This window comes from Marmota monax, unplaced genomic scaffold (assembly GCF_021218885.2).
Source record: "Marmota monax isolate L192 unplaced genomic scaffold, Marmota_monax_Labrador192_F-V1.1 WCK01_AAM20220418_F8-fsc00176, whole genome shotgun sequence".
Lineage (NCBI taxonomy): Eukaryota > Metazoa > Chordata > Mammalia > Rodentia > Sciuridae > Marmota > Marmota monax.
In genome coordinates this window covers 3,794,014-3,818,102 of record NW_026694774.1, presented here as the reverse complement: position 1 = coordinate 3,818,102, position 24,089 = coordinate 3,794,014, and the positions used below count along the sequence as shown (strand labels likewise).

At 39.3% G+C, this 24,089-nt stretch overlaps 2 protein-coding genes across 4 annotated transcripts; one reads left to right on the top strand and one right to left on the bottom strand.

Annotated features, from left to right (window-relative positions):
* The first annotated feature begins 531 nt into the window (after window positions 1–531).
* On the top strand, window positions 532–2,987 carry LOC124079710 (transcription elongation factor A protein-like 3). 2 transcript variants are annotated; one of them, XM_058572922.1, is made up of 3 exons: window positions 532–663; window positions 1,211–1,280; window positions 1,651–2,987. In XM_058572922.1, exon 3 carries the CDS (start codon window positions 1,667–1,669, stop codon window positions 2,270–2,272), a length of 606 nt encoding a protein of 201 aa, XP_058428905.1. In that variant the 5' UTR covers window positions 532–663; window positions 1,211–1,280; window positions 1,651–1,666; the 3' UTR covers window positions 2,273–2,987. The 2 variants fall into 2 exon arrangements, with proteins under 2 accessions (XP_058428905.1, XP_058428904.1); XM_058572921.1 differs by having other exon boundaries at window positions 1,648–2,976.
* Window positions 2,988–16,884: 13,897 nt separating this feature from the next.
* Window positions 16,885–18,728, bottom strand: LOC124079704 (transcription elongation factor A protein-like 4). 2 transcript variants are annotated; one of them, XM_046425379.2, is made up of 3 exons: window positions 18,574–18,728; window positions 17,965–18,034; window positions 16,886–17,711 (listed from the first exon to the last, which is right to left on the bottom strand). In XM_046425379.2, exon 3 carries the CDS (start codon window positions 17,682–17,684, stop codon window positions 17,085–17,087), a length of 600 nt encoding a protein of 199 aa, XP_046281335.1. In that variant the 5' UTR covers window positions 17,685–17,711; window positions 17,965–18,034; window positions 18,574–18,728; the 3' UTR covers window positions 16,886–17,084. The 2 variants fall into 2 exon arrangements, with proteins under 2 accessions (XP_046281337.1, XP_046281335.1); XM_046425381.2 differs by lacking the exon at window positions 17,965–18,034 and having other exon boundaries at window positions 16,885–17,711; window positions 18,574–18,725.
* Window positions 18,729–24,089: the final 5,361 nt, after the last annotated feature.

Below are 24,089 nucleotides of genomic sequence, written 5' to 3'. Positions count from 1 at the left end.
GAGGGAATGGTCTAGACATGCAGATTGGGGAATCACTGGTGTTTAGAGGGAAGCAGATGAGACTGCCAGACAGAGAATATATGTGAATTGAGGAAAGAAGAAGCCAAGAAAGAAACTCTGGGAACACTGCCATTTAGAGTGACAACTCAGTTCCCTGACATGCACCACCTCTAGGCTCTGGAGTCAGATAGAGATGATTTTTAAAGTGATTGTGGGGTTCAGGAACTGAAAGCTCTTTGCAAAGCTGGGTACCCTCTCTGATCAGCTGTCATACCTGTAAAGGGCATCTGAGAAGAAAATTATGCAAGTATGCTGTGAGATGCTCCAGGTAAAGCACCTGGGTTCAGAAAGCCACCCCCTTCTTTTGTGTGAGCCAATTCCCTTTTGCCATACCCCCTCCCCATAGTCAGTAACTCCCCCAGTACCTCTTGCATGGGGGTAGAGGGGAGGTGGGGAGGGTGCATGGCGGGGGGGGGGGGAATCCAGTTAGGGTGACGCGGTGTTCATGTGACTGGCTTGGAGCGGACGTGGGCACCAGCCCCCGCGCCCGCCAAACCTGCGGTGCGGTCCTGGACCCAGCGCCCACGCAGAACCATCTCTTGAAGCTGCTGCCTTGGCTGCTGCGAGCCCGAGGAGGCGCAGGCCTGACCCGGGTCCTCGCAGGTCAGTAAAAAGGCGGGAGCTGCCATAGGACCCAGGGCAGGGGTGGAGGTGCAGCAGCAGACAGAGGGCGGGGGAAGGGATAAACGAAATCCATAAGGAGAGGGGCGCGTTTTGGGGTGGCACAGCGGAAAAGGAGGACCTTCAGAGTTCCCGTTGCCTTCTCGACCCCCACATCCCTCCATCCATTTTAGCCCAAGCCATGGTGGGGCGGGGGTGGGGGGCACTCCCGCAGTGCGGCAGTGAAACGTAGACGCATTCTGGGGATAACCCCCTCTTACACTCTGCACCTACGAAAACAAATTGAATGACCTGGCCGAAAGCGGGGATGGGTTGGGCAGGTCGCCTCTGGGGAGGGGGACACGCAGTCCCAAACGTAGTTTGGAAAGCATCCTGGTTTGGTGCCCAAGGCCTGAAAAGAAATGGCGGCTGGGGTGCGGGAGAGGGTAGTAGAGGAGAAGATTGAGTGAGGAGGGCCTGGATTCAGGATAGGGACCCGAGTCCTGGTCATTTCTGAGCGCCCCGCCCCGGCCCTGCGTCCTATCTGCAGGTCTGCGCATCTGTTCCCAGAGCTCTGGGAGGCCTGTAAAAGAGGAGCAACCCGCCCAGGATCTCTGCAGGTCAGTAGGGGGTGGGAGGAGGGAGCATGAACAGGGACCCAGAAGGGGTGAGAGTGCAGAGGACACGGCCCCAGGCAGACTGTGGTGCCCCACCACCCGCCCCCACCACATGGATTGCACGCACCTCGCCACGCTGAAGCGGCATGGAGAAGGTGACGGACCTGCCAGGGAATGATTGGCTCGCTGTGGGGGGAGGAGTGTGGGGTAAGGGACCTGCAGAGGCACACTCGGAGGGCCGGACCAGCTTAGGGGAACCCTCTTAAGGGCGAGATGCAATATTCTGTGGGCCTGCGTTACACCCCCAGACCTTCAGTCTCCCATGTCTCCTTTTTGTCTCCTCTTCTCTGCATCCCTACCCCCATGACAGAAGGAGGGGAAATCTCGACATGGAAAAACCCTACCGCAAAAATGAAGGAAAACTGGAAAACGAGGAAAAGCCAGAAGACGAAGTAGAGCCTGAAGATGAAGGAAAATCAGATGAAGAAGAAAAGCCAGACGAGGAGGGGAAGCCAGCAAGGGAGGGAAAGCTAGAGGATGAGGGAGAGCCAGAGGAGAAGGGACAATCGAAAGATGGGAGCAAGGCAGAAAAGCAGGGCAAGTCGGAAGGTCAGAGCAAGTCACCAGGGGAGGGCAAGCCAGAATCCCAGGCAAAGCCAGCCAGCGAGCCGCGGGACGCCGAAAAGCGCCCCGCTGAAGATTATGTGCCCCGGAAAGCCAAAAGAAAAACGGACAGGGGCACAGAGGATTCCCCCAAGGACTCTCAGAAGGACTTACAGGACAGGCATTTGAGCAGTGAGGAGATGATGAGAGAATGTGCAGATGTGTCAAGGGCTCAGGAAGAGCTAAGGAAAAAACAACAGAAAATGGGTAGTTTTCACTGGATGCAAAGAGATGCTCAGGATGCCTTCAACCCAAGGGGCCAGCGGGGTGTCAGGGGAGTGAGGGGCGGAGGTAGGGGCCAAAGGGGCTTACACGATATTCCCTACCTTTAATGCCTTTGGTCATGGATTCAGACTTCTCTGATGAGATTGCCAGCCCTGCTTTCCCTGGTAGATACTTGCCAGGTCCTGTGCTTTAACCTTAAGCTGATATTTTGCTTTAGGTGTCACTCTTGTTACCAGCAGCTTTTTGATCTAACTACAGTGCTCTGTCTTTTGGTACAGAATTTTCACCCCATGTGCATGGAAAAGATGTTCATGGTACATTGTAAAATAATAAACAGTTTGCAGAACCACAGGTACAGTATCAGCAAACTTTTGTAAAACTGTAAATATGTTGACATAATTCATTTGAACACACAGAAAACTCCGAAAGTGTGTACACTAAAAAGGAGATAATGGTTATTCCTACATAGTAAACAAGAATAGGTCTTGCCTATTCTATATAATGAGTTTGACTACCTGATGGTTAGGTGCCCCCATTCCTTCCTGGTATACCCTCTGTGGGTCTTCCATAGGTGTTATCAAGTCAGTGGGCACTGGTGTCCCTTCTCCTGGATCTTCTACCATCCTATGGCTCCTCCATGTTTGACTAGTTTTTTGATTGTTGTTCACTGATCTCTGCTTTTTCTTAAAGGATATGGATTATGTTTGCCATCATCATAACATTAAAATACTAAAACCAGAAAACAATACATGATAAGCAATTAACTGTTGGTTAAGCCTGTGATATCATTGAAGACAGTTAAAATTCCATGTCAATGTAAAATAAGTAAAATTCACATTACCTTTGGGATTCATAGCTGGAGACATCTGCCTGGCACTTAAATTCATTTCTATGAGGGTCAGTTTTGTCATCTATGAGCTAGGGAGATCTTATTTATTCCCAAGGCAAGTCCAGGCAGCAGAGATATAGATGCTGCTCTCTCCTGGGTTCTGCTGTGTCTGCTGGACACTGTTCCCTTTATCCTAAGCTTGGCACCCTTTAATGATAGAGGCTTTAAGATGTCAACTTATTTGGAGTCACTGCTGAGCCAATGTTCACCACCCTTGACCACTATAGTGAAGTGGATAAAGCCTTCTCCTGACTTTGGAGTTACCACCATCAGTTATTTGTAGTATCACCCTAGTGCTACTTTGGCCCTAATTAATATCCTTGGTTTCTTTTTTTAGCCAAATGATCATTTGTGTACACTTTGTTGATTTGTTTGTGAGATATAAATATTCTCACTAAATTCAGATATTGCAGGCTAGGTCAGAAACAATACCTATGTTTTGTTCTCATAGGTTAATAATATCTTGCCTGCAGATTCTCTTTCCTAGGTTGAGATCACTTACAGGAGTTTCTCATTGGGTCCCACCTTTAGAAGTTCAGTAGAACCATTAACACATTTTGAGTGTTAAATTTTTAGTAGTAAACTTAATGGCTTATGCACCAGCTTCATCAGCATCACTTGAGAGATAATCTGAAGTAGAATAGTAATTTCAGGCCCTATCTCAGACCTACCAAGTTAAAATCTTCATTTTTACAAGATCCTAAGGTGATTCTTTTGCACACTGAACTTGGAGAAACACCTCCTGAAGGGAAACTATTCTCAGATTCCATACTCCAACTTCACATGAAATCATGTGCCTGAAGGGATAAATATACACATTATACAATATACACATCACAGATTGTTAAATGGACCATGTTCACTAAACCACACTTTTCCTTTCTCCATGCAAAATAGATCTTGAAAAAAATTCAGTGGGTCAAAACCTACAACTTTTCTAATGAAATAGGATATAATAGAGACAAATAGGAAATATCAAATTGCATTGTAGGTAGTTAAGGTGAATATAATTTTGTGAAATTTGTGTTTTATATGTATATGCATATGGGTATGATAAGTTGTGATGAACAGTTTATTTCTCACTGTAGGTTGTGGTAAAAAATGAGAAATATTGGCATTATACTCTTTGAATCTTAGGGCATAGCCTGTCTATTTCATACTCATATTCCTAATGCCCAGCATAATTAAATGACAAATATTAGGCACTTAGTAAAATTGGAAATAATAATGACTAAGTCAGGAATCATGAATTCTTCTCCTTTTAGCCCCTATCTACCTAAATAACCTTGGATAAAGAAATTAAGTTGTTTAGTCAGGGTTTGTTTACAGTCTCCCAAAGATTGGGAAGTCATGAGCTTCACAAGCTGAACAGTGCTATTGTAGTTTACAGTCCAAGCTGACATTATTAAAGAATACATAATCTGCAGCACCAAGGAGAGCTCCTGTTCTGTAGTGGATGGGACTTCTCAACCCCAGGAACATAGACTCTGCAAAGTGAAACTAACCAACTGTGGGATTTGTGCTGTAAAAAGACCCAGTGGGGGGTTCTGTACATGCCACAGGAACATAGCTTCACAAAAGGGTGAAAGCATGCTTGCCATCAAGTTGGGAAGATGCCCTGGAGGAGCAGCAGTTGAGCACATACCTGAAGATGATCTTTTTCCACTTAATTTATGGAAATTCAGGCTTTTGACTTTAGAGGCAACATATATCATATTACTTTTGTGCTTGGACTATGCACAATTTCTAGTTTTGAGTGGTAATCAGAGGGGAAAAAAGATCTACAGTATCTACAGTAGGTCCAGGCTATATAGTGCAAGCTTCTCTCACACATCAGTCTCATGACCCTGGAAATCCAATTGTATTGTGTGTGTGTGTTAGACACAGAGGATCCATGAAGTCTTAGAAAGCCCCAGTAGTAGAATTAAACTACACAGTCCTACAGTTTTAGAGCAAAACCATAGCTCTTGGCTTGCTACTAAAACCTAGCACAGACTTAACACTTGATCGTGCGATATTAATTTTCTGCACAAATGAGTCACACATTGTGAACTTGTTTCTGTTTACTCTCCTAAATAATAAAGTGTGTTGTGTGTACCAACTTTCCAGCATTAGTTGAAAATGGCTTTAAAAGTAGGCCTGAGTAAGTCAAGAAGGTACAGGTAAATGAAATGTGCAGTTGGACCAGACTCCTTTGATATATACTTCTGCTATTTCTGCTCTTTCTCAACCTATGTTCTATAGTGTAGATCTGGAATGTCCTCTATAAGCCAATTGTTAAAGGCTTGTTCCCCAGAGTGGTGCATTTTGGAGGTGATTGAACCTTTAAGAAATGGGGCCTAGTGAGAGGTCTTCCAGTATGTGCCCTTGAAGGGGCTATTGGGACACTAACCCCTTCCTGTACCTCTTTCTCTCCCATACTCAGTCATGAGGTGGATGTGTCTCCTCTGCAACTTGCTCCCATCATGACACATAGTGTTGAAACAGGCTCACAGCAACAGGGTCAGCTGAAAATAAAATAAAGCCTCCAAAACCATGAACCAAAACAAAATTTCCCTCTTTATAAGTTGATTTATTGTAGGTATCTGTTACAGTAGCAGAAACTGAATAAAATACTATGTACATCATGTATGCCCTCATGGGGAGTTCATCATCCTCATGACCACTTAGAAAAAGAGAGACAAACAATGGCTTCATTTATAGATGTATTTTGGCGGTATGTTGCAAGTGAATAGTGCTGAACTATATTGCAACTCAGAGATAATCCAAAGAAATGACTGGAAAAAGACATGCTACCAATGAGTAAAATTTTGTGTGGTTCATATGAGTGTCAATTTTTTAATAAAATCTATCACCGTTGGGGGTTTGGATCTATTTTGCCTCATTGGCAATGAATAAAAGATTGAATGATCAGGGACTTGGAGAGATTTACGTTAGAAAATTAATGATGAGATAGCTTTGGGAATAGGTTTATAGATCAGCCACTCATGAAGGGCACACATAGAAAATATATTTATGTTTCAGTCCATCCCATTTATTGATTCTTAGTTTTAATTCTTGAGCTATCAGAGTCTTATTAAGGAAGTTGGGGCTTAATCCCACATGATGAAGATTAGGGCCTATTTTTTCTTCTAATAGATACAGAGTCTCTGGTTTAATTCCTAGGTCCCTGATCCATTTTGAGTTGAGTTTTGTGCATGGTGAGAGATAGAGGTTTAATTTCATTTTGTTGCATATGGATTTCCAGTTTCCCCAGCACCATTTGTTGAAGAGGCTATCTTTTCTCCAATGCATGCTTTTGGCACCTTTGTCTAATATAAGATAATTGTAATTTTGTGGGTTAGTCTCTGTGTCAATAAATGGGATGGACTCAAACTAAAAAGTTTCTTTTCAGTAAAAGAAACAATCTGTGAGGTGAATAGAGAGTATACACCTTGGGAGCAACTTTTTACCCCTCATACATCAGATAGCGCACTAGGGTATATAAAGAACTCAAAAAGCTAAGCACCAAAAATAACAAATAACCCAATCAATAAATGGGCCAAGGACATGAACAGACACTTCTCAGAAGATGATGTACAATCAATCAACAAATATATGAAAAAAATGTTCATCATCTGTAGCAATTAGAGAAATGCAAATCAAAACTACTCTAAGATATCATCTCACTCAAGTCAGAATGGCATCTATTATGAAGACAAACAACAATAAGTGTTGGCGAGGGGGTGGAGCACAAATTTTCATATCTGTGTATATAAAGTATGTTCACACCAATTCGTGTCTTCATACATGTACTTTGGATAATGATGTCCATCATATTCCACCATCATTGTTAACCCCCGCCCCCTCCCTTCTCCTCCCACTCCTCTGCCCTATCTAGAGTTCATATATTCCTCCCATGCTCCTCCTCCCTACCCCACTATGAGTCAGACTCCTTATATCAGAGAAAACAGTGATGTGTGGGAAAAAAGTACATTCATACACTGCTGGCGGGACTGCAAATTGGTGCAGCTAATATGGAAAGCAGTATGGAGATTTCTTGGAAAACTGGGAATGGAACCACCATTTGACCCAGCTATTCCTCTCCTCAGTCTATACCCAAGGACTTAAAAACAGCATACTACAGGGACACAGCCACATCAATGTTTATAGCAGTACAGTTCGCAATAGCTAAACTGTGTAACCAACCTAAATGCCGTTCAGTAGATGAATGGATTAAAAATGTGGCATATATACACAATGGAATATTACTCAGGAATAAAAGAGAATAAAATCATGGCATTTGCAGGTAAATGGATGCAGTTGGAGAAGATAATGCTAAGTGAAGTTAGCCAGTCCCCAAAAAACAAATGCCAAATGTTTTCTCTGATATAAGGAGTCTGACTCATAGTGGGGTAGGGAGGGGAAGCATGGGAGGATTAGATGAACTCTAGATAGGGTAGAAGGGTGGGAGGAGAAGGGAGGGGGCAGAGGATTAGCAATGATGGTGGAATGTGATGGACATCATTATCCAAAGTACGTGTATAAAGAATTGGTGTGAACATACTTTATATACACAGATACGAAAATTTGTGCTCTATATGTGTAATAAGAATTGCAATGCATTCCATTGTCATGTATTTTAAAAAATAAAATCAATTTAAAAACAAATGTAAATTTAACTGCATACTTGTCAATGACTAATGAGTCAAAGAAGAAATTCAAATAGAAAATAGAAAAAAAAAAATCTTGAGACAAAGACGCATGAAAATACAGTATACCAAAATGGAGGGTATAGAATAAAAAAAAAAGCTTATAGTGATACATGCCTACATTAAAAATGAAAAAAAAAAAGATCTCAAATAAAGAACCTAACTTTACATATCAAAGAATTAAAAGAACAAACCGACCACAAAGTTAGCAGAAGGAAGGATATAATAAAGCTTAGAGCAGAAATAAGTGAAATAAAAAAAATAACAGAAAACATAAATGATACTGAATTTTTTAAGATCACCAAAATTCATGAACTTTAACCAGACTAAAAAAAGATTCAATAAAATCATAAATGAAAGAGGAGCTACTGCAAATACAGTTTTTAAAAATATTTATTTATTTTTGGTTGTAGTTTGACACAATACCTTCAATCTATCAGGGCCTCGCATGCGCTAGGTGAGTGCCCTACCGCTGAGCCACCACCCCAGCCCCAACAAGTACAGTTTTTTAAAAGAATACAATAAAGTTAAAGTGTTTTACTGTATTCGAAGTGTAAGACATAGTATTTTGACAAAAGTATATCTGGCTTAATGATTCCTACACTTGACCTAAAACAGAAAGTAGAACTACAAGTTTTTCTTAAATATCTATTTTGTGGCCTTCATTTGTGTCTCTGACCAGCAAGAAAATATAACTCTTTGAAATATAGCTCTTTAAAATAAAAAAGGCTCCAGAGGAAAAAAAAAGAAAAGATATTTATGTTTCATAAGGCTTTCATTTACTATTGCATAACAAATTACACTTAGAAGCTTAATAAAACACTCATTCATTAGCTCAAAAGTTTATAGGTCAGAGGTCTGGCCCAGCATGATCCTATTCTCTGCTTAAGGTCTCGAAAGGTTGAAATAAAGATGTCAATCTAACTCATCTGGAGGCTTTGTGGGGAAAATCTGCTTCCAAGATCATTCAGCTTGTTCTCCTAAGTCAGTTCCTTGCAGATATAGGCCTGTGGTCCCCATTATTTTTTGGCTGTTAACCAGGCTGTTTTTAGCAACTAATGGTCATTTGCATTCCTAACCCTGTAGCCCTTCCAATCTTTGCTGTGTAAAGGTACATTTAATCTCATTCTTCTAATCTCTGACTTATCTTTCTCTGATCTTAGATCTGTATTTTAAGGGATAATATAATTTGGTCAGGCTCACCCAGATAATCTTCCAGTTAAGGACAAACTGATTTGACACTCTAATTACATCTACAAAAGTTCTTCACAGCAACACATATATTATTATTTGATTAACTGAAGAAGGTATTTATATATTGTGTGGTGGTAATTTACAGAGCTATTTTAGAATTCTTCTTGCCATTGTCTGCTTTCTGGTTCCCTAAATTCATGAATTTCTTAGCAAAACACACTTAGCTCCTCTGAAGATTTCCTTTAATCCCATCACATTAACAGCATCAACTCAAACGTCAAAATATCACCATCTTAAATCATCTAAATCAGTGTTGATGAGGATCTTGGGCATAATCCATGAAGAAAAATTTCTGAAGACATCTCTCCCCCATGCCTGTGGATCTGTGAAACTAAGGAGATAAATTCTCCGTCTGCAAAACTCCGCATATGTGGTAATTAGATGTAGCATACCAGTTCCAGACAAAAGTATGTGAAATGAAAGATAAAAAGAGGCCACTGGCTCAAAAATGTTTCCTTACTAGTTTTTAAGGTCTGGGGATAATCCCCTGTGGCTATCAGCTTTAACTTCTGTGCTCTTGCCTCTGTCCTCTCAGCTCTGTAGTCTAAGCTCTTAGATCTGTCTTTGAGTAACCCTTCCTTTTTCACTGAAGGCAGCACATGTTCCCAGCTGAGTAGTTTTATCACACTAGGAGAATTTGGGGGAGTCTGATGGCCTCATTTTATTGTATATCCTATTTCATTTCAAACTGGTAGTGTTTCTGCTGAATATTAAGAATTTATAAAAGAATCTTAAGAATCCTATATAAATGCCACTGAATTTTACTCCATTGGAGAAAATCTACAATCAAATATTTTTGACATCATCTTTCTTTATATTAGGTAGCTGGGTGTGGCTGCTCTTAGTTCCTAAAGCCCATGCAATTCTTTATTGCATGGTGCCCTCCATCTTCAAGCTAGTAGTGTCACATTGAATCCTTCTGCTTTGAATCTCTATTTCTCAGTCACTGAGTTCAACATTCTCTAAACTTCCTAGAAGCCATATAATTTGGTTGAGAGAATGTGAAAGTTATATTTTTAATTTCTTGAAAATGACCTTTATGTGACAGAGTACTTGGATTTTGTCTTTTTGAGGTTTCAGCAAAAGTTTGTACCAGATATACCTTCTCCCACAATGCCATATTTTTGGAAGAAATCTCTTAATTTTAGTGTATTTTGCCATTTGGATAATAATATGGAATTTTCCCAAGTCATTATGTCCTTGCTGCTTTTTGTTTAACAGATAATCCCTCAAATGATCATTCCTATCACGTTTTATAACAAATAGCAAGAAACCTCAAAACATTTCTTGGAAATCTCAGCTAAATGTCCACGTCTATCACAAGTTCTACTTTACACATAACTGTGGGAAACAATTTCTCTAATCTTCATGCCACTTAATATACAGATCTCCCTTCCTCCAGTTTCTAGTAGCACATTCCACACAACCTACTGTTGCCTCACTAGCAGAGTTGTTAAGCTTTTTATTTTTACTTTATACTCAGATCAAGTAATCATGCTTTTCAAAATTCTCCCAGCAGCTATTCACTGACCGTTTCCCAATTTACTGTCACATTTTAGGTATTTGGTATTTTCAGTACCAAAATATGTATTAGTACCCCATTATTGTATAACAAATTACTTAAAATTTAGCAGCCTATACATCCACTTATTATTTTAACAGTTCTATAAGTCAGAACTTTTGCACAAGTTGGCTGGATTCCCTGCTTATAATCTTATAAGGTTGAAATAAGGTGTCAGCTGAAATTAGTTTCTATCTGGAGGGTAGGAGGGGTATGCTTTCAAGTTCATTCTTTTTGGCAGAATTCATTCCTTATTCTGTAGGTCTGAGGCCCCCAGCTGGGATAGAGGCAACTTGCCCTGATTTAATTTGTGACTTATCTTATTTAAAGCTGGATTTAAGTCATGTAAGCATAGATATAGCCTAAGATATAACCTTTCCTGGTTCCAACTGAAGTTCAAAGATGTATATTGGAACCCCTCCTTTAGAACCTCAACTTCAATTTCTGTTTCACAGAAACAGAATGATGATGGCTAAAAACACTAATATCCTCAACTTTCCTACCAGCAAATGCCTCATGACTAAAGTTGTGTCAAGGGTAGCATTCACCTCTGTGGGCTGCTTTTAGATTGCATTTATAGAAGTCTTCACTTCCTTGATATCTTTCCAATGATTTTTCAGCATAATTTTTGTTTTGTTCAGCTTTTCTAATAATCTATCATGGGAGGGTTTGCTCTGATACAAGCTAATCTATCACTGATAGAATCCTAACTTCTATTGTCTTACTAATTATTAAGAATTTCTTCCATAAACAATGCCTTTTGGTGATCATTTAAGTTAGCAAGACATATCTTGACATTTTGCTCACTTTGTGAGCAGTCCATGTACATACTTCTCCAGATTTCCTTCTCATCAGTTTCCCAATTTTGCACTCCAAGTCACTAGAAATCTAGTTAGCCAATTTGCTAGTCCAATTGCTCTTGAATTTGAATAATATCTTTTTGCATCCCATGTGATCAAGATATATGTTATTCTTCGGAGATGAGATGCCCCCCAAAAGCTGATAGGTTATCCAATGCAGCAATATTCAGAGGTGAAATTATGAGATTATGAGAGCTATAACAATCAGTGAATCAATGATGGATTAGTAATTTGAAAGGACTACTGTATTGGGTGGTAACTGTAGGCAGGTAGGTCATGGCTGGAGGAAATAGATCACTGGAGGGATTATATTTTGTCCCTGGCTCCTTGTGCTCTCTCTCTCTCTCTCTCTCTCTCTCTCTGCTTCCTGGCTGTCATGGGCTGAGTAGCTTTTCTCCACCATGCCTTTCCACCATGATGTTCTGCATCACTTCCTACAAAATTGTGATACCCCAATAAACTTTTCCTCCTCTAAGTTGTTCTTGTCATATATTTTAGTCACAGTGATGAAAATTTGATTAACACAGTATGTCATCTAAATTTCTTCCCATTAGGAGAATTTACCTTTGTTCTACTCTTTCAGTTCCAATCGCTACTCTCTTCTTCAGTCATAAGGAATGTTCCATTAGGCCATAAATATGAATTGATAGTTCAGCAACAGGAAAAGCTACCTTGAGAGTCTGAACATCCTGCTTGTGCCATTTTCTTGTGCCTTGTACTCATCCTTAGGTTCATTTATTTATCTATAATTTCAATTTTAAACAGAATTCTTCTGTGTACATCTCTTCTGTGATTTGCTGGATCTGCTCCTGATAAGCAGTTTAGGATGCATTAGTTATCTGGAATTCCATAGTCAGATATTTGGTTGCTTCTATCATACAGGGGCTACTTTTCAAAAAGAGAACAATTGTTGCCTTAGTCAGTCATTTCCAAAAGCTCTTTAATATGATCATGGGTTATGATACAGTTTGGGGTATCCAGAGATTACCATCAATTCAAAAACTTTAGTAATCACTCTTACAATGTCTTGGTATCTCTCTTGTCTTAGTGCACAGTCAACCTGGAAAGTATTTGCAGGTCCACTGGGGAAATTTTGATGAAAGATTCATAGTGTACCAGTGGCTATAGAGGGCTTGCCTTCTCATTTGTTAGGAATGAAGTAGAGAAACACCACTACAACAACTTGAGTTAGGGTTTCTAACATACCTACTTTCTTTTCTGCCTAAATATGTCAGGCAGCATCTGACAGGTTGTCCAATTATCTCACTTTAGGAATGCTCTTATTACTATCACGACAGATCCCTGTAGGTCAAAAATCCTCTCATTAGCATTTTATTACTGTGGCTTATTTTGGTGTTGCACTCACTTTGCCTTAGCTAATTAAGCCTTGTTACCTCTCTTCCACCACTCTGGGATCCAATAATTCACATTAAGATTAGGTAGTAAAATTTTACTGCAGCATTCTCCACCATCACCTTCACAGAAATCTTTAAGGATGCTGACAACCCTCTCACCAATGCATTTCACAATGGCTTAGAGTGTGCCTGCACAAATGCCCCTATCCCATACATAAGGGTTCCATTCCATCCCTACTACTGTTCTTAATTTATTGTAAAAACCATAGCAGATGGAGCATTTCATTGTCAATAGAACTGCAACACTACAAGGACCTGGGCTTGGTCTTCAGCTGTGCCTGCCCTAAGACAAAAGACTCTCTCAAACCTGCCATGAAAGCTTTCTGGTGCTCTACATGTGTTCTTAACCTCCAATGTTCTCATTTCCCTATGCATACTCTATATGAACACATACTCCCACATGTTTTTGATAATTATTTCATCTCCATGAAGTAGGCCTGAAAGACAAATGAAGAGAACTACTAAATATACAGAGCCTATGGAGAAAGCCACCTCCTAGGAACCTTAGATAAAGGACTCTGCTAGCATGTGCTGACACCTTCAGGGAACAAGTTGGAAGAAAAATTTCCTGACCACATTCTCCATTACGGGATTAAAGAGATCAAAAGAGCCATCTGATGTGGTCCATGTAAGCCATTCTTCCTTGAATCACAGAGCAGGGTAGAGAAGAATGGAGATTGAACCAGGATGGGAAGATGGGGAAATATGCAGCAAATTAGTGACGGTCATGGGGAAAAGTGCCTGCACTGGAAAAGAGCACCTCTATTTAGCTTTATATACATTGTGAGGAGAAAGGGAAAAAACATTATTCTTCAAGGTTATCTGGGGCAGAATTGAGATTTGCTTGAATTTTTCTATTAAAATAAGAAATGCACATGGATATTGACCCATGGTAAAAGCATAGAGCATGCTGAATTAAGCATATTGTCTTATAATCATGAATTTGAGGAGTTTTGAGTGATTTGTATCAGCTCATCAGTTTTATTAATTTCAGTCAGATTATTTGTTTCTGATCTAGATGGACCTTTCTTCCAAGGATTCTGCTGTTGGGGCTGGCGATGCAGCAAGAATATGCCTACATGTATGAATTGCCAAGATCATTGTAATATCATGTGTAGCTAATAAAAAAATTAAATTAAAAAAAGAATATGCCTACATAAGCAGCAGTGTACCAGAGACCCTCTTTTGTGCTCTCTGGTTCCATGTACACATCAGTGTTTCTGGACCCAAAATAAATACATCTTTTCAGAGCTCTTATAGAGAGAGAAGATGATTGGAGGTCATACCTAGCCATTCTAGATCCCTTGCTATGAAATTTTGGCTATGGTGTATATCCATGCTACTTCTATGTTGCATTCTTTTTTCTTCAATAAACTTTAGATTTGCAAACATTGCCATTTGTGGTCCCATGAGTCTCCCATAGTAATAAAACTGGTTAGCTACCCTAGTTTTCAGGGCATCTGAAGCAGAAAATACAACATACTACAAGGTGCCTTGCTTACGCCTTTATTTATAGGCATAATTTTCTCTAAAGACACTTGCAGGTTCTGTTCAGTAGATATAGTAATTGTTGCCTGTTGGATTCTTACTCCCAAAATTTGTTTTATACTTTAGAAAGGTCTTCCCTCCATCACCATCCAAAAATAAGAGAGACACTATAATTCTTTTTTCTGCTTACTTTATGGTAAAAAGTAAAAGCACTGAATGTGACTGAAATCATAATGAATATATAAATCAATGCCCTTTTAGTGTGAATTAGAATCACTTAGGATGCCTGATAAAAACAGAGATTCCAGAGATTTATTCACTGGAACTTAGGAGTGGGTCAAATAGTTGACATTTTCTTTTGGTGATTTTGATAGGTGTCAAGCTAACACACCTTAAAATGCATTAGTAATGGCTGGTGATGTATCTCAGGGATAGAATGATTTTCTAGTGTGTGTGTGAGGCTCTGGGTACAACCCCAGGACTAATGCATTAATCAAATGAGATAGGGTTAAATTTGTGGTACAAGCCCTTTTCCATAGTGTTCCTTTTGGAACTGCAAGTAAACACTGCTAAAGAAGATTCCACAGTTATTTATGTAGATAGGGAATTATGTGGGACAAAAACTCTTGATTCAGCTACTATTATTTCTAAATTCATTAAGAACTGTGCTAGGCACTAGGGGTACCAGGATAAAGGTCAGATTGTGCTTTGAAAAGCAGAATCCAATGTTTTCCAATTTTTTAAAACTCCAGCCCACAGCCAGAAATAAATTATTCACAATTCAGGTACACACATGTACATGTATACATAACTGAAACACAAATTTCACAAAAATATATGCACTTTATCTACCTGAAATATAGTCTGATATTTACTATCTGGCTCTGATTTTATTATATACCATTTAATTAAACATATTGCAAGTCTTCACTGAATTTAAGATATACTAATCAATGTAGGGGGATGAAACTGCAGTTTGACAACACAGGTCTACTTAATAATCTGTGATGTATGTATTATATAATGCATATATTTATCTTCCTAGAAACCTATTTCATGAGGTAAGAGTGGGGTGGCTGAGGAGAGTCTCCTTATAAGCCAGTGTTTGTTTTTTTGGGGGAGATATTGGTGATTGAACTCCACCACTGAGCCACATCCCCAGCCCTACTTTGTATTTTATTTAGAGTCAGGTCTCACTGAGTTGCTTAGCACCTCACTTTTGCTGAGGCTGAGCTTTGAACTCACAATCTTCTTTGCCTTAGCTTCCTGAGCTGTTAGGATTGTAGGCATGCACCACTGCACCTGGCATAAAGCCAGTGTTTCTCAAACTTCAATATGCACAGAAATCACCTCAGGGTATTGTTAAAATGAAGATTTTGATTCAGTATGTTTGGTGTAGGGACCTGAGATTCTGTATTTTCTAACTTTCTCTCAGATGATGTTGATGCAGCTCATCCACAGATCACTTTTTGTGTAGCAATGCTCTAATATTCACAAATGTATTAAACTGGTAAGGCAGTACCTACCAAGAGTTACCTGGGACAAAATTTCTTCTAAGGATGACAAAAAATTGGACAAGTCACTGACATATGAGAATAGCAAGTGTGTTATTCAAAATTTACCCCAGTCTCTCACATCTGAATCTGGTAGAGAGACTGCTGCATGCAAAAATGCTATCAACCAACCGAGAAAGAATTATTTTACTAAAAATATGAAATCCATCAGGGGCCAAAGTTATCATTGAGATGTTACTAAATTTGGTAAGTAAAACTCAAAAGTGAGGAAAAGGGTATTATCCATATTTCTATAGATGTCATGGCTTGGAATAGAGTTGACTTGGTTTACTGGAGATTCCAGAGAAATCAATTGGGCTTTGTCTTGATGCCTGCCCATCAGCAACACTGGGATCCTTTGGAGGTTGCAAGATTTATGAGAAGGGACACAGTGCCTAGCAGACATGGTATTACATAGGGGAGGATAATACCTACCTTTCAACTTCCTGAATGTAACCCCAGGTACATGTGAGATGTACCCCAATCTTTCAAGTGTCTAAAGGAGTCTTGGTTCTGCTAGTACTGGGGATAAAGTAGAAGGCAATCTAACACATTTCACACACTTCGTACTTCAGGTAATATACTCAGCAGTTATGGAATGCAAGTATTATCCCCATTTGACAGATAAGAGAACAGTCCCTTACGAGTAAGGGGTTTGTAATAACCATAGATTCCTCCAAATATGAGTCCCAGAGGTAATGGGAGTTTTACCTACAATTTTAGTTTTGACAACAAGAATTTTAAGTGTTTCCACAGTCTTTATAAGCTTATTGAACAATTTTTCCATTGTTATTTATGTACTGTTTTCTAATTTTTAAATATCTTATCACTTTTTGTGAGATAAGAAATCTGTTTTCTTTAGGAAAAAAATAAACAGACAAGTTGAAAGGAAACAAGGAAAGAAAATCACCCAGAGCCCACAACTCAGAAAAACAATTGTTAACCTTTTAGGGATCAAAACTTTCTATCTTCCCTGTGCATACATACACTACACTTTCCTTTTACAAAAACAAACAGATTCTGTAGATGATACTGTAAACTCCTTTATTTTTCCAAAATCACAACAACTTTGCAATACACATGGGGAAAATTCCCTACATAAACACAAAATGAGTGCTGCAATAGTGTCAAAAGAACTTCTGGTAACAGAAGAGACACTTAATGTATTAGCTTAAAACACAAGACCTGGCAATTGCCTGCCAGGAGCACTACACATAGGGAATGTCTTCAAGGTCTCTCCGTGGGGCTCTACAGCCACCCCTGAATTCCCTTGGGCCCCTTGGGTAGAAGGGGTCCTCTAAATTTCTTTGCATCCACAAAAGCCTCCCTAATTTCTGTCTGCTTTTTCTCATGTCATCCTTCACCTTAGCCATACTGTCAAATTCTCTTATCATATCCTCATTGCTGAAATTCATATCATGTATGGACTCTTTATACTCCTTGAGGTAATGAGCCAGCCCCTTGTCAGTTTTTCTTTTGGCTTTCCTGGGTATGTCATCCTCAGCCAGGCGCTTTTCTGCAGCCCTTGTTTCACTTTCTGGCTTTCCTGAGCACTCTGGCTTTTCCTCACTTCCCACCTTTCCCTCTCTCTCTGGCTTTCCTTCCTCTTTTGCTGTTCTCTTACTCTCTGGCTTTTCCTTATCCTTCAGCATTTCCTGATGTGCAGTCTTTTCCTCATTTTCTAACATTTCCTTGTCTTTCAGAGTACAGGCTCCTTCTGGCTTTTCCTCATCCTGTGGCTGTTCTTCATTTTCCTTCTTTCCTTGGTTGGAAGGTGTTCCTCTGTTTTCACTGTAGAGTTCTTCCATGTCACGATTTCCTCTCCTTTTCCTGTCCTGGGAATGGGGGAAGAGAAGAGAAGACTAAGAAGAGACATGGGAAACTGAATGGGGGTGTAACACAGGTCCACAGGGTATTGCATCTTGCCCTTGTGAGAGTTCCTCTTAGCTTGCCCAGCCCTCCAAGTGTGCCTCTGCAAGCCCCTTACCACACATTCCTACCCCTACAGCAACCATTCCAGGGACTGTGCCCTCCGCACTCTTACCCCTTCTGGGTCCCTGTCTGTGCTGCACACCCCGCCTCACTGACCTGCAGGGATCCTGGGCGGGTTGCTCCTCTTTTACAGGCCTCTCAGAGCTCTGGGAACAGATGCGCAGACCTGCAGACAGGATACGGGGCGGAGCAGGGCGCTCAGGACTGACAGGGACTGGGGTCCCTTTTTAAAATCCAGGCCCTCCTCACTCAACCTTCTCCTCTACTTCAAGTCGCCATTTCTTTTCAGGTCTTGGGCATCAAACCAGGATACTTTGCACAGTATGTTTGGGTCTGCACGTCCCCCTACCTGAAGGCAACCTGCCTCACCCCTTCCCCGCTTTTGCCCAGGTTATGCAGTTCCATTTCATAGGTGCAGAGTATGAGAAGGGGGTTATTTCCAGAAGGCGTCTACGTTTCACTGTCGCATTGCAGGGTTGCCCCCCACCGCATGACTTGCTCTAAAATGGATGGAGGAATGGGGCGGAGGTTCGAGAACGCACCTGGACTTCTGCAAGGCCCTTCAGTCCCTGCCGCTCCGGGTCCCCCTCCTCACTGATCTCGCTGATCCCTTCCCCCGCCCCCAGCCAACTGCAGAAGGATCCTGCTGCCACCCACCTCCACCCCTGCCCAGGGTCTGATGACAGCCCCTGCCTTCGTACTGACCTTCAAAGACCCAGGACAGACCTGCGTGTGTCCTCTAGCTCACGGAAGCCTTCTAAGGATCACCCGCCACCCAGAAGAGAGTTCTGTACGGATGCAGGGATCCAACTGCAGGGCGCGCGATCAGGCAGGCGCAAAGGCTAATGCCTAGGTTGGGCCCCAGCTGGTCACGTGAAAGCTGCGTCACTTGAGTTTACCCGCGGCTCCCCCCCCATGCTATGCACCTCACCCCCCCACAAATCCTAGAGACTTTGAAGCTGCTGAAGAGGTGTGTGTGTGTGTGTGTGTGTGTGTGTGTGCGCGCGCGCGCGTCTCTCTCTCTCTCTCTCTCTCTCTCTCTCTCTCTCTCTCTCTCTCTCTCTCGTGTGTGTGTGTGTGTGTGTGTGTGTGTGTGTGTGAGAGAGAGAGAGAGAGAGAGAGAGAGAGAGAGAAAGGAGGAGGAGTTGAAAACCGGACCCCAGGTGCATTACCTGGTTCACCTAACAGCATCCTCTCACATCATCCCTCTCAGATGCCCATTTTCATCAGGTTTGACAGCAAATCAGAAGAACGCTCAGCTCCTGAAGCTCACAATCACTTTGAAAAACGCCTTTGTCTAATTCCCCCCAGATCCTTAAAAAAAGGAGGAAGACTTTGCCAACACCTTGATTTTAGTCCAATAAAACTGATTTGAGAATGTTGACTCCTACAACGGTAAGAGAACGAATGTGTGGTGTTTTAATTAGCGCTAGAAAAGTAATAAGTTTACTAAACCTATTCTAGACTAGTTTGACATAAGTTATCAGTAATAGCAAGGCATTATTTTAAAATTTAAAATGTTGGGAAATATTAAACTAGAGGTGATGCTAGGTGAGTACGCAACAATTCAGATTGTTGGGGATAAATCATCCTGAGATAATTTTCATCCTGAGATAATTCACAGAAATTCACTAGCATAATGACTGAATGTGGCCTAGCGTCAATAGAGTCAGTTTTCCCAGTTCCCTGGACAAGAAGACTAACTTTACCAAAAAAAAAAAAAAAAAAAAAAAAAAAATTCTAAACATTATTGTAGATTTACATGTAATTGTAATTCCCCCCCAATGGTAATGACTTGCCAAAAGCCCCTTGGTGCTCCTGGCCCCTGTGCTTTATGTTGCAATGTTCACTCACAAATCTTCTTTTATTCCTGGGTCAGTTATACATATTATTCTTGAGAAATTAATATAGAATATACGAAGTGGAATGGGAAAGTATATAAAATAAAGTGAAATAGGGTGATAGCTTTCTTTTACAACACTATCCAACTAATTAAATGATTGTTTTCTTTTTTCCTAAATTCTCTGAGAAATCACTTCAGAGTGTAGATATGAGACTCAAGCTAATACATAATGGAAATTTTTTGCATTTCCCTTCTATTAAATACTTCCACTTAACATGTTCACACTTAAGGATAAGTGTTTTTGAACTGTGTATGAATTTCCCCTTGACAATCCATTCATGTGTGACTGAATACTAATAGTTTTCTTTTTCCAAGTAGACATGTCTAGTAAATATAAGCATCTAGTTCTCAGAAGAAAGATTTGCAATATAGATTTTGGCTGGAATTCCTGGCCAATAATGCACACTTAATAAATATCAGTTGAAATGATTAGTTTAAGTATTAGTTAAAAAGTATGGTTCTTAATCCATTAAGAGCTCCTATAACAAAATAGTAAAAAGAATAAAATTTGTTAACAGCACACAGAGGAAGAAAATTAAATAAATTCTTATTTCATTTTATTGATTATTGTATCATGAAAGAATATAACTCATTAATAATTAAGACTAATAATTAACACTTATCACATATTAGCTACAAAAATTATAGGCAGAAACATACCCAATATAACATGGGCAAAAATTCACAGGAGACACATTTTTAAATTAACAATGCATATAGATGAAGAGAAAGAGATAAGACTTGAATATGATTCAAGGAATTGGAAACTGACCTAGATAAGACTTGAATATGATTCAAGGAATTGGAAACTGACCTATCAGTGTTTTTAAAATATTTTTTTGAAATATTAAAAATACATTTAAGTATTATGATGATGCCAAGAATGGAGGTATTTACTGCAACACTGAAATAGAAAACAAAAAAAGGAATAAAACAAAAAGCAATCTAAAATGTCATCAATAAACAACGAATATAAAAATAAAGATCAACAAAAATATTTCTGCTTCTCTGGGGAATAATCTGGTTTTTTTCTAATACTTTTTAATGGAAACTTGATATTGGTATAAGTAGACAGAATTTCTTTGTTTTCTGTTTGTTTCAGTGCTGGGGATTCAACCCAGGGCCTTTCACATACTAGGCAAGTGCCTTAACACTGAGCTACATCCCCAGCCCAGACATTTCTTATGGCAAAAAATGACTACGGATCAGTAAACACTTCTGTTTTTGACTGTGTCCATTACTGCTATGACACTTGCAGGTGACACTCATAGGCTTTATAAAACATTGACTTCTTTCAGGCATGGTGCTTGTAAACAGGTTTCCTCCACACTCTTTGTGGTATCTTTTTTATACCCAGACACTCACATAGGGGGGCAGAACATGCGAAGAACAACCCCTAGACAGATCTTTAAGAACTTCTCCTGCTAAAAAGATATGCATATTTGACAATGTCTTCCATTTTATCTCATTACAAATTCAAATGAACCTAGTACCAGTTGGCACCAGATGAGTCTTATGAGTTTGGCTGCCAATGTGAATCCAAATTCACTGATGTGGGAGTTATAAACCAGCACAAAAATAGTATATTCATTCAATGAAATACTATGCTACAGTTGAAATGAATGACTTATATCTATATGTGTTAAAATGGGTGAATCTCTAAAGCATTTTCAAGTGAGAACAATTCAAATAGCAACAAGATAAAATCAGTATAATGCACTCCAAAGCTAAATCTTATGCATATAAAATGATACCTTATATTATTCATAATACAAGCATAAAAGATAAAAGTAGAAGTAACTAATTGGAAAGTATACATATAGTTGTTATCTCTAGGGAACTAGGGAAGAGAATGGATGATGAGCTTTTCATTGGATCTACAATACATTTCTTTAAAAACCAAAAATGTCTGAATCAAACTTGGCAAAATGCTAAAGTGTGTTAGATATGGATGGTGAGCATACATATAATTATCATATATTTTCTTTTCCTTTCCATGTTTGAAATATTTTTAAACAGAATGGATAATATTAATATTAGTGACAGTTTTAACAAAATGTCATTGTTAGAGCACAAACAGGCAAAACGTATTCCTGACCCCCAATACTGTAGTATCCAGGGTTTAATTCTTGGATCCCAACACTTCCCCATCTTCCCTCACTTGTAAATTATTTCAACTAGTTCCTTGGGATAAAAATCATATAAATATGACTCCATTATGTATACCCATGTCCAGATCTCACTCCTAAAATCCAGGGTAATATTATTTGATTTTCTCTGCAGTTCACTCCTTTCCCTTTATAATGTGTTTTAGAAAAATTGCATTACATAACATGCTTCAGAATTTATTTGAATATCTTATTTCTTCATGAGAATTTAGATTCTTTCTATTTTTTTTCATCCTGTGCCATACACAGTTTATATTACGTAGCTTAGTCTCCACTGTAATTAGAAAAGATGGTATATTGTTTTTAGAGGAATAAATGCATTTATTGTTTAACCTAATTCATGACCTAGTATCCATTGAAACTATGGTATGTGTTCTCCTTACCTTCCCTCACTTTCCAAAATAGAGACTAGTGCATCGTGAAAAGTTGTATGACTTTACCATAAAGTCTCCAAGAATAATCTAGATGAGAGAATGAAACTGTTGGGGATTACCACCAAAGGACAGAAATCAAACAAACTGCTGGGCCCTTAACCTTTTACTGCTTAAATGCATGATATGTGTTTTCTTCTACCCTCACCCACGTTCTCTCTCAGTGTCTACAGCCCATTCTTATCACAAGGCCAAAATGTGCAGGACAGCAGCACTGACAAAAGAAATGTGGCAGTTTCTGGTATAAACTAATCACCTATTCATCAAGGTCAGACTTTCTTCGTTTAAAAAATATTTTAAAACTGTACCTTGAACAATAAAAAGTTACCAGATTTTAACCCACTCTAGGAATCAATAAAAGCTTATGTCTCCCTTTACTCAGAAAAGCCTGGTCCCCTGTCCATCAGTGTTGTCTCCATTCAGGTGAACCCCAATTAAAACCTTGCCAATATGGTTGCATTCACTTGACTTGATTTCACTTTTAATGGCATAGAGTCAAATCTTTATCACAACCACAGTGTAACTCAAAGAACACAGAATGAAAGAATCCTAACATGAAAAATTAGAAATTAATGAATTAGGGAAAAACTACAATAAAATATATACAAGCTTATTTTGAATGGTCAGCAAAATTTTAAAAAGCAATGGATAAATCAATAAAGATAATTGAAAATAAAGAAAACTAATTTAAAAAATTAACCAAGAAAATATACAAGGTTCAAAATAACAGGAAAGAAATAAAAATCCAATGAAAACAAAATTTCAAGATTCCTAAGTGAGTAATTTGCATAACTCTATTCAAATACATTTGAAAACACACATGATATTTCTAAGTGTTTAGAAAACCGCAACTTTCACAAACTGATACTAGTAGAGACAGAAAGTACAAACAAACCCATTGCACAGAAGAAACAGAAAAATTGGTTAAATTTCTCTCACGAGAAAGTGTGAAGTCCAAGAGAATTTTACCCCCCAATTTTTTTTCAATACCAGAGATTGAACCCAGGGGCACCTAACCACTGAACTACATCCCAACCCCTTTCTATATTTTATTTTGAGGAAGGGTTTTACTAAATTGCTTAGGGCCTTGCTAATTTTCTGAGGCTGCCTTTGAACTTGTGATCCTCCTGCCTCAACCTCCTGAATCACTGGGATTACAGGCATGTGCCACCATGCCTGGCTTCTACCAAACTTTTAAAATTTGATCTATTCAAGGAATGTGGAGAAGCAGAAAAACTTTCATATTCTTATAGTTAAGCAAGTATATAATTGGTTTCTGTGACATTTAATTTTATGGGTTAAATTGACTGAACTATGAGGTGCACAGACATTTGGTGAAACATTATTTCTGGGTTTATGTGTAAGGTTATTTCTGGATGAAATTAACAGTTGAATTGATTAATAGATTGAGTAAAGTAGATTGTTGTGCCCAATATTAATGAGCCTTATCCAATCTGTTGAAGGCCTGGAAAAAATAAAAAAACTGAGTAAGAGAGAATCCTTTCTGTTTGCCTGTCTTCATCTTTGAGCTAGGCCATTGGTCTTCTCCTGGACTCAGATGGTAACTTACACCATTGACTCTCCTGATTCTCAGGCTTTTAGATCTGAATTAGAACTATACCATCAGATTTTCTGTGTCTTCAGCTTGCTTTCTGCAGATCTTGGATTCTTCACTTTTCATAATCATATGATCCTTCTGTAGGGAATATGTTTCCTGCA